This window comes from Diaphorina citri, unplaced genomic scaffold, assembly GCF_000475195.1.
Source record: "Diaphorina citri unplaced genomic scaffold, Diaci psyllid genome assembly version 1.1 scaffold149, whole genome shotgun sequence".
Lineage (NCBI taxonomy): Eukaryota > Metazoa > Arthropoda > Insecta > Hemiptera > Psyllidae > Diaphorina > Diaphorina citri.
Window position 1 is genome coordinate 99,183 of NW_007377586.1, and position 10,053 is coordinate 109,235.

General features: G+C 40.5%; 2 protein-coding genes across 2 annotated transcripts in view; one reads left to right on the top strand and one right to left on the bottom strand.

Annotated features, from left to right (window-relative positions):
* The first annotated feature begins 1,866 nt into the window (after nt 1-1,866).
* Nucleotides 1,867-7,221, top strand: LOC108251850 (E3 ubiquitin-protein ligase TRIM71-like). Its single transcript, XM_026820470.1, has 5 exons — nt 1,867-2,019; nt 2,574-2,659; nt 3,409-3,639; nt 4,115-4,194; nt 7,197-7,221. Exons 1-5 carry the CDS (start codon nt 1,896-1,898, stop codon nt 7,219-7,221), a joined length of 546 nt encoding a protein of 181 aa, XP_026676271.1. The 5' UTR covers nt 1,867-1,895.
* A 1,404-nt stretch (nt 7,222-8,625) lies between these two features.
* LOC108251851 overlaps nt 8,626-10,053 on the bottom strand; it is a 2,569-nt gene continuing 1,141 nt past the window's right edge. The window contains exon 2 of the mRNA XM_017442265.1: nt 8,626-10,032. Within this exon, the coding sequence (XP_017297754.1) occupies nt 8,626-10,032 (1,407 nt within the window). The remainder of the gene's footprint in view (nt 10,033-10,053) is intronic.

The following is a 10,053-nucleotide window of genomic DNA, read 5'->3' on the forward strand; positions in this document are numbered from 1 at the left end:
AGCTGGGAGAGGACCCATGTGCGTTCTTTTGCCGATTGCAGATTCCGGTGCCGCCGGTGCTGAAGAATCTTTTTGCTGTTCGAGCTGTTCCTTCTACTATCCAGATTATCCTTCTGAGTTCTGTGGAGTTTTTTTTTTTTTCGTGTGTCGTGTTCTGTGATTGTCGTGTTCTGTGATTTTGAACTGGTTTTACCAGTGTTTCAACTTGTTGAATACCTACTTTTTAGAGTTTCTATTTCTATAAACATTCCTCTAAAGATATTGCACTGTTCTGATAAGTTGTGACTTGTGACTGTCCAAGTCCAAAATCAAAATGGACTTCACCATACCATCCAATGCCAATATGAACAACAAGCTCCTGTGTGGAAGCTGTAGCAAAATCTTCTCCTTCAAAGGTTTGTACTAGATTTGTATAGGCTTAACCCAAACTCTGTGAGTTGTATCAGTTACTTCCCTTCATTTCATCAAATATCAATGGAAATTCACAAACGTAGGGCTGCCTGGAAGAGACTGGCAAGAAATGCCGACCCTATTTAAATAGAAAAAAGTTAGGAAGAAGGAAGTAGCCTCCTTGACCGAGTGGGTATCACACTAGGCTTGCACGCAGGAGGCCCGGGTACGATTCCCGGCAGGGTCGAAGTTTTTTCGGCTCTGTGCTTGAATTTCGGGGTTCACTCAACCTCGTGAGGACAATTACTTTAATCGAGTAGCGACCAGTGGCGACATTACCAGTGTGAAAAGATTATTAAAATATGGAAATTCATTGCAAAAGAGGCACTTAGTCATGTTGTGATATCCACAAAAATTGTGAAAAAGCTCTACTTTACCACAAAGAATTTGAAATTTGATTTGATTTTTTTTTTTTGAGGTTAGGAAGACGGATATTGTAGGCTTACCTGAGTATCCTTCAACACGGGACACTCACTCTCCGCGAATCAGAGTCATATCCTATTGATGGATGACATATTGATTGTTAAGCCTTGTACCAGACAGTGCGAGGCTGCTTGCTTCGAATGCCTTGCTACATCTGCCTCAGGTCAGGCAAATGTGGAACGACGAAAATTGCAAACACAAATGCTTGATGCGAGCACGCGAACCACCCAAATGACCCAAATACGGAAATAGCTGAGGCAGATGCAGAGAGGTACAGACTATTCGAACAGCTCGCTACGAGGCGCCTTTTTTTTTTTGAGGTTAGGAAGACGGATATTGTAGGCTTACCTGAGTATCCTTCAACACGGGACACTCACTCTCCGCGAAGCCCAGCTCCGAGTCTGCTATTTCAATGACCAAGGCAGCCTTCTGCAGCCACATCTTGTCCTGACTAGTGATGCAAATGATGCGGGCTCTCTCCGGAGAGAAGTCGGCTACAACATTCTCATACTTGTACTCGTAGTGTTTCAGTTTGAGGACAATCGAGTGAATTTGCACGTGCTCCGAGTCTTCAGTATCACCTGAAGAAATCAAACAGAGTTGTTTTTATTACGAGATGTGTTACTGTTTATCATTGGATACTAACAAGTCTTATTATCCCGACTCGGAGTTTCGTCTAACTCGTAGACGTTTTCAAGGGAAGGTTAGTGTACGAGTAGGTATTGATATATATATATTTTTTTTGCGGGGGAGGCAGGGCCGGATTAGCCCCCCGCGGGGCCCGGGGCAGTTTCAAAGGCGCCGGGCCCCCTCAGGACCTACCTCCCTCCCTACTAGAAAACACTTCTATACCTACCTAATTCATTTGTATCAATCATTACCTACGGACTACGAGTTTTGTTATTAAAATGTTTTACTAGCTGTACCCACAACCTAAAAAAAAGTGAGCTTTCTGGTTCTGGTACCTAAACCCTTTCTTTGTTTTCAGTCAACCTGTGGAAAATGTCATCAAGGATCATCAAATGCGTATGGAATTCCCACCAAATGTTTACCTCATCGGGGAAATTGCAACTTCCTTTAATAATAAATTTGGCAACACTCTCTCTAGTACTTTGCTCACTCAACAGGGACCAGCCAAAAAAGAGGGTAAAAATTCTGCTCCTTCATTGTTCTTTAGATTCTGTCCCTTTCTTCTTACTTCAGTACAAGAGATAACATTTCCCTTTTATTCTTTCTCCTTTCTTTTATCTTCAACACTATCTTTCAAGAGATCCTTTGGTTTAGAGTCAGAGTAGGTATTTAAACCTAAACCTTTTTTTATTTTTTTCTTTTCCTAAACTTTGGTTCATGTTTGTATTTCAGAGCTCTGTTATGAGTGCTCACAAGTGGCAGCCAAGTTGAAATGTGAACAGTGTGTTCTCAATGCTATCTTTCAAGAGATTGTTTGGTTTAGAGTCAGAGTAGGTATTTAAACCTACTTAAACCTTTATTTATTTATTTATTTATTTTTTCCTAAACTTTGGTTCATGTTTGTATTTCAGAGCTCTGTTATGAGTGCTCACAAGTGGCAGCCAAGTCTTTTATGTTCAATGCTATCTTTCAAGAGATTGTTTGGTTTAGAGTCAGAGTAGGTATTTAAACCTAAACCTTTATTTATTTATTTATTTTTTCCTAAACTTTGGTTCATGTTTGTATTTCAGAGCTCTGTTATGAGTGCTCACAAGTGGCAGCCAAGTTGAAATGTGAACAGTGTGGTGACCGGTTCTGTGATGTTTGCTTCAAATCGGTAAGTTTAAGAAGTAAGAACTGAAAGAAGTACAGTAGAACCCGATTTTATGAACCTCTGTTATATGAACTCAAAAATCCAAGCTTTTTATTTATTTTCTACTCAAAAATCAGATTTTTCTGATAATGCAAACAAAGATTTCCGATTTTTTTTATTTAAATCCTCACAGAAATTGTAAACAATAATGCTAATATGACCATATTTTGTCCTTTTAGTTACATAAGGTATGAAACCTAAGAGAAAATAAGGAACATTATATATTTCTCCATAGAATTAGTACATATTCAAGAAAACAAAACAATGTAAAATGATTAAATGATTCTTTCCTAGGTATGAAACCTAAGAGAAAATAAGGAACATTATATATTTCTCCATAGAATTAGTACCTACATAAGTATTCAAGAAAACAAAACAATGTAAAATGATGAGTTGCTCTTTTTTATAATTACTACTTATTGTACCTTAATTCCTCTCTATTAGGTTCATGGACGTTCTAAAACTCTGAGCAAGCACACTGCAGTCCCTCTCTCCCCAACTAATTTTGACGATGAGCTTCTAGTGAAACAAATCCAACCGGTTACCGATGTCAAGTGTAGGACACACCCAAGTCAATATCTGGCCATCTATTGTAACCAATGTCAGGTACCAGTGTGTCCATCATGTTATCTTAACACACACAAGGAACATCCAGTGCGAGTTGCTCTTTTTTTATAACTACTACTTATTGTACCTTAATTTTTCTCGATTAGGTTCATGGACGTTCTAAAACTCTGAGCAAGCACACTGCAGTCCCTCTCTCCCCGACTAATTTTGACGATGAGCTTCTAGTGAAACAAATCCAACCAGTAACCGATGTCAAGTGTAGGACACACCCGAGTCAATATCTGGCCATCTATTGTAACCAATGTCAGGTACCGGTGTGTCCATCGTGTTATCTTAACACACACAAGGAACATCCAGTGCTGAGTATTGAAGAGAAGGTAAGAACTGGAACTTGTCCGATACCACAGTTATCCACTCAGATTTAGCTTGGAGAACTAACCTCAGTGGTATAGTGATTAACACAAAGGGCTCCTATAAAATTTCATAACCATATGCTTTAAAAAAATCCTACATATTTTGACCCCTTAATGAAGTCAGCTGTCAATAAGTTAACTATCATTCACACTAGGCTTGCACGCAGGAGGTCCAGGTTCAAGCGGGACCGAGTTTTTTTTTTCGGTTCTGTGCTTGGAGTTTGGGGTGCACTCAGCCTTTTGAGGACAATTCAGTAGCTACTTTAATCGAGTAGCGACCAGTGGCAGCATTACAAGTCGAAGACACAAGCGATAATAAATATGATGATTGAGTAAAACTAAATGAAAGACTTGTAACACTGTGATACCCACAAAGTTGTGAAAAAAACTCTCTGCTTTACCACAAAGATTCATGATTTGATTTGAATTTTGGTTTCAGAATACATCTGTGGTGGAGGAGCTCAAGATAGCGTCGGACAAAGTCCAGCCCGTGTTGCAACGTCTCAAGTTCAACCCCGGGTTCGATTCCCAGCGGGACCGAGTTTTTTTTCGGCTCTGTGCTTGGAGTTTGGGGTGCACTCAGCCTTTTGAGGACAATTGAGTAGCTACTTTAATCGAGTAGCGACCAGTGGCAGCATTAGGGACGAGCAATAATAAATATGATTGAGTAAATGACAGACTTGTAATACTGTGATACCCACAAAGTTGTGAAAAAGCTCTCTGTTTTACCACAAAGATTCATGGTAATACTGTGATACCCACAAAGTTGTGAAAAAACTCTTGGCTTTACCACAAAGATTCATGATTTGAATGTTGGTTTCAGAATACATCTGTGGTGGAGGAGCTCAAGATAGCGTCGGACAAAGTCCAGCCTGTGTTGCAACGTCTCAAGTTCAACCTACAGGTAAGTGCTTATATTCATTTTCGTGTTGTCTCACGTTGGGTGTGATCTTGTCTTCCAGGAAATGTAATTTCCTCTTTTTTAAACCACTGTGATCAATAAATAATCTTTGCGCTATCGGAAAATTCTTCCAACGTCTTCTTTGGGTCATCAACTTTACTGGTTTAAGGGCTTCTGAAAAATGAAAAAAAATATGGAGGAAAAAAAAAAACAAAAAAAAAAAAAAAAAGATTTTTTTTAGAGGAAAATTAATAGTATATTGGCACAATGAAAAGAAGTCACTCTGTTTAGTGCATTTTCACCTCCTTGAGTTGAACCAATCAGAATCCTTCATTTCTTGTTTACTGAAGTCAGCCATGTTTGTTTCCTTTTCCGTATGCATTTTATTGCCAGTGTCTCCAGACTTAGTGATTTTTCACTAAATTTAGTGAATTCTTGGCAAATCTAGTGATTTAGTGATTTGAGGTCAAAATCTAGTGATTTTTGAAAGAAATGTAATTTCAGTGCAAAATTGCTCCTAAATCTGAAAAAATAGACCAATTTTTTCAGAAACCTACAATTTTGCCCCTTATTCAAATTAGTCGCATATGCAATATGCACTGTTTTTAATTTAGTGAAAGCGCTATGGTTACCATTCTTTTCAAACACATTTTTTTTTTTTTTCCAACAACATTGCATATACCAGCAGCGATAGCTCCTTGAAAGCACCAGTTCCGCATGGATCACTGAAGTTGAGCACGGTTGCGCGTGGTTAGTACCCGGATGGGTGACCATCTGGCCAATATTAGCGTGCTGCTAGCTTTTTAAAAAAAATATTGGAGTCATAGAAAGTAGTTAACCAGTTTTTCCATTGCCTATAGAGGATTTTTTTACTATGAAAAGAGTATACAAGACTTCTACCCTCAAAAACCACGAGTAAACTACCATTTGCCATTTGGAAGAATTTAGAAATCTAGTGATTTTCAAGTAAAATCTAGTGATTTTTTTTCCTCGAATCTAGTGATTTTTTAAAATTTGGAGTGGAGACCCTGCTCTTGACGTGCGTGCCATCCGGCATGGTACGCTCATTTGTACAATCAAACGCTTATTTGTACGATCAAATATCATTTGTACAGTTTCATTCCCACAGCCATAAAATATCCCCCCTCCCACCCTTATGGAGGGGGAGAAGAGGGGGGGGGAACAAAGAGTCTACACTATGGTCAATCGACATCGCCTAAAACACGTCCACACAAACTCTTTCTCAGTAGAAAAGTAAAGTTTGTGTTTTGTGCCCGGAGCCACAATTTGAGGTTAAACTCGATTTCAGCTTAACAATCGGAATAAGCTATCCGATTGGTCCTTTTTTTAATCAACCAATCAGAACCACTGGGCACGGTTGGTCCAGTGGTAACGCGCTTGTTTGCCATGCAGAAGGTCCCGGGTAATCCCACCATCGACAAAAATTTGTACTCGTTTTTCGATTGCAAATATTTCGACGGGTTACTCTCTGGTGTTCTCGTGTTGACTGAGCACCTAAATGGGAAGTATTGTGTTTCTTCTCGCCCATCTGATGAGAGGCATACTACGGGATGGGCATGCTACGACACAGACCACATACAGAGTCATATCCTATTGATGGATGACATATTGATTGTTAAGCCTTGTACAGACAGTGCGAGGCTGCTCACTTCGAATGCCTCGCTACATCTGCCTCAGGTCAGGCAAACGTGGAACGACGAAAATTGCAAACACAAATGCTTGATGCAAGCATGCAAACCACCCAAATGACCCAAATACGGAAATAGCTGAGGCAGATGCAGAGAGGTACAGACTATTCGAACAGCTCGCTACGAGGCGCCTTTGAGCACTGCCGTTTACCAACAAGCTCCCCGCTCACCTCGATCAGTGCGACCCAAGCAGCACATAGCGAGCATCCCCGGTACACACAGTCCGAGCATGCGTCCTGAGTCATTTGAAGCGAGCAGCCTTGCACTGTCTGTACTAGGCTTTAGTCCAAACCTTTAGGGATGTTTGCCCCTACACCTAAGTCTTAAGCCTTGTACAGACAGTGCAAGGCTGCTTGCTTCGAATGCCTCGCTACATCTGCCTCAGGTCAGGCAAACGCAGAATGACGAAAATTGCAAACACAAATGCTCCATGCGAGCATGCGAACCACCCAAATGACCCAATAATTTTCAATTATGTTCGGAACTGAGTAGCTGAGGCAGATGCAGAGAGGTACAGACTATTTGAACAGCTCGCTATGAGGCGCCTTTGAGCACTGCTGTTTACCAACAAGCTCCCCGCTCACCTCAATCAGTGCGACCCGAGCAGCGTGTAGCAAGCATCTCCGGTACACAGAGTCCGAGCATGTGTCCTGAGGCATTCGAAGCGAGCAGCCTCGCACTGTCTGTACAAAGCTTTAGAGTGGGGTTTTGTGTGACTAGCACACAATAAGCCCATCTCATATTAAAAAAAAAAAAACTATGTTTAAACTCAGATCCGGCCATTAATATTGCTAGATTTTTGGTCTCGCGTTATTTAAGGTTGCGGCATCGGCACTTGTTGATTTATCCGCTTCCTTTTTATTTCGTTCGACCAAAATCCTCTCATCTTACTTGTGGTTTCTGGGTTCCAGTCGATGTCGATTGACTCTAGTGTAGACGCATGTTTACAATTGATGCTGGTTGAATGACCGATTTCGTTTAGTTTGTTCGTTTCATCACAACACTTGAACAGTTCTTCCGATTTTGATAGGGTTTGACTCAAATGTTCCGCTGATTGAATGACCGATTTCGTTTAGTTTGTTCGTTTCATCACAACACTTGAACAGTTCTTCCGATTTTGATAGGGTTTGACACAAAAATGAACTTGTAGAGACGCTCGTTCAGGACGTACAGCTGCGCCGTGCTGTTGCACTGGAAAAATGAAATGTGGTGTGTTAGTATTGTTTTCATACTGATAGATTCTGACGTGACTTTGTGAAGATTCATCTTGAAAAGAAGAAGAACACCAGTAACTTATACTCTTCACAGACGGCCTGCCTAAATATACACTGTGAAGAGTAAAAGGTACTGGTGTTCTTCTTTTCAAGATTGTTTTTCGTTACGAAGTACTGGCGCTGATTGAATGACCGATTTCGTTTAGTTTGTTCGTTTCATCACAACACTTGAACAGTTCTTCCGATTTTGATAGGGTTTGACACAAATGTTCAACACTTAAAAGAAATTTTCTCTTTGAATTTTGGACAATTTGGATACAGCTGTTATGGGGCTCTTTTTGTGAACTATTAGTACCTACAATCTACATACATACATATTGATGAAGGCATTTTTTCCAAAGCCAATAACCTAGCTTGCTAGCTTCTCGGGAAGTAAAAAGTACAATCTAAGTATTGTATTAAATCAGGTGAGTGGATTGGATGGATAAAATGTGTTACCTGGACGTTGAACCACCAATCACAGGTGAGTGCTACTTGGTTGAAGATGGTGCCGTTAGGACAGAGGAATGATGCTTGTCCTCCGTTCAGATCACAGTAGTGCCAAACCTGCAAGAAAGAAATTGATATTAGTTGACTGTTGAAAAGATTACCAAACTACACATCCTATATCTTAGGTCATGTTATCAAAGTAGGTGACTTTATTTAAATAACTTTTTCATGATATAAAACAATATAAATAAATATAAATATACTACACTTAATAATACAAGTCTCCCCTAAACGTAAGGGTAATAGAAAGTAAAAAGATATCAGGAAAAGAGGAAAATAGAACAAAGAGCAGCAGCAGATACCAGATTTCTCGAAATCACTTTCATTTCTGATTTTCACCTGACATATTTTTGATTTTAATAAATAAAGTGTTTTTATTTAACACATACACATATTGAAAAAATACAAAATCAATTTTGACACTCAACTTTTAAAGATAAAAATATGTACCTCCTATTCTGCTGCTTTTGACAGTATTCCTCGAAACAATCATCCAGGTTGGTAATGTAGGTAATGTAGGTATAGGTAGTTATTTTATTTAATTAAAATATGTCCAGCTATTCTTATCTCTAGCTAATCAGGTGTTGGATGTGATAAATTTCCAGGTGTCGTTAATGTTGAGAATTTCAGATCTGATCGTCAGATTAGTAAACCAAATCCACAGCCTAAGCATGCATATTCGTAATGTACTAATTGGTTTGTCTATCTGGTGACCCTTCAGGATCTGCTTGAGAGCACCTATGTTTTCCCTATACTTTTGTTCTTCCTGTGGTGGCAGGATGCCGGGTTCTGTAGTGGAGGAGTATTGGTTCTGTGTCGTGGGACGAGGACGTTGGGTGCTATAGAAGTGAGCAGGGTTGATCTTGTTGGAGTTACTCTTGATGAGTTTCAAGTAAGGATCGTAGAAGGACTTTGTGTGAGAGGTTTGTGGTTTTTTGGTCGTGGAGAAGGAGTTGGCCTTGGCAGGACCTGTGAAGCTACTCAGAGGAATCTCATAGTTCTGATCTTTACCGAGTTGGAAATTTTTAAGAAAGTCAAATGGGGATTTTCCCCCTTGCTCCTCGTCAGTGTCAGAGACTATCTTAACGTTCTGTTCTGGTTCCTTAGTGAAGGCTGTGGAAGGATAAAGGGGTGTGGTGGAGCTAGGATAGTAAGGTTGTTTGGATGTCCCAGTGGACTGTGAGTGATGGAAGGGAGAAGGTTTACGTTGCTGATTTGCATATTGCATGTTATCAGCAAAGGGTTGCAAGTGTTCGTAAGGATAATAGTTCTCTGTTGTGTGTGTAGGGATGTTAGCGTTTGGTTGAACCTTCTGTAGTTTAGTAGGTTTGGTCGGATAGTTCAAGCTTTGCTCGCGCTGACTGTCATAGTTATCATCGTAGTTATTTTTCAATGAAAGTTCCTGACTCTTCTGTATGGTGACACTGGTCTGAGGGGGTGCACGGGGGGCGTCTGTAGGTCGGGGTGGAGATACTGAGGGTTTGGTTGGGGCAAAGCGATGTGGCTCCTGGGTGGGAGGGTAAGTTTCAGCCTGGTATTGTCCAGCTACAGGGGATTGGTATTGTGTCTGTGTCTGGTATCGTACAGGTTTGTCTTCCAGTGGTAAGTATTGACGCTCGGGGTGGAAAGGCTGTTTGGCGGACTCTATCAAGTACTGTTGAAACGCTTCAGCGGTGTCTGGTTGAGCGTTGTCTTGGTATTGTGGTGCTGGGCTAGCATTGCCTGTAGGGTAACGTTGTTCGTTGGAAGTCTCTTGGTACTTAGCACTATCTACATAGCGTTGTTGTTCGTTAGCATTTTCTTGGTATTTAGCGTTCTCTGCATAGCGTTGTTCATTAGCAGTTTCCTGATATTTAGCGTTCTCTATGAAACTTTGTTCATTAGAAGTCTCCTGATATTTAGCACTGTCAACGTATCGTTGTTGTTGGTTGGAAGTGTCCTGGTATTGGGGTCGTTGGTACTGTTCCGTGTCCCTGTGTTGGTACTGAACTTGGGGTTGTGGTTG

Coding starts and splice junctions, on each gene's coding strand:
- LOC108251850 (XM_026820470.1), top strand. CDS start 1,896: ATGCGTATGGAATTCCCACCAAATGTTTACCTCATCGGGGAAATTGCA. Junction 2,020..2,573: donor GGGACCAGCCAAAAAAGAGG/GTAAAAATTCTG, acceptor TTTGTATTTCAG/AGCTCTGTTATGAGTGCTCA. Junction 4,195..7,196: donor CGTCTCAAGTTCAACCCCGG/GTTCGATTCCCA, acceptor TCTGGGTTCCAG/TCGATGTCGATTGACTCTAG.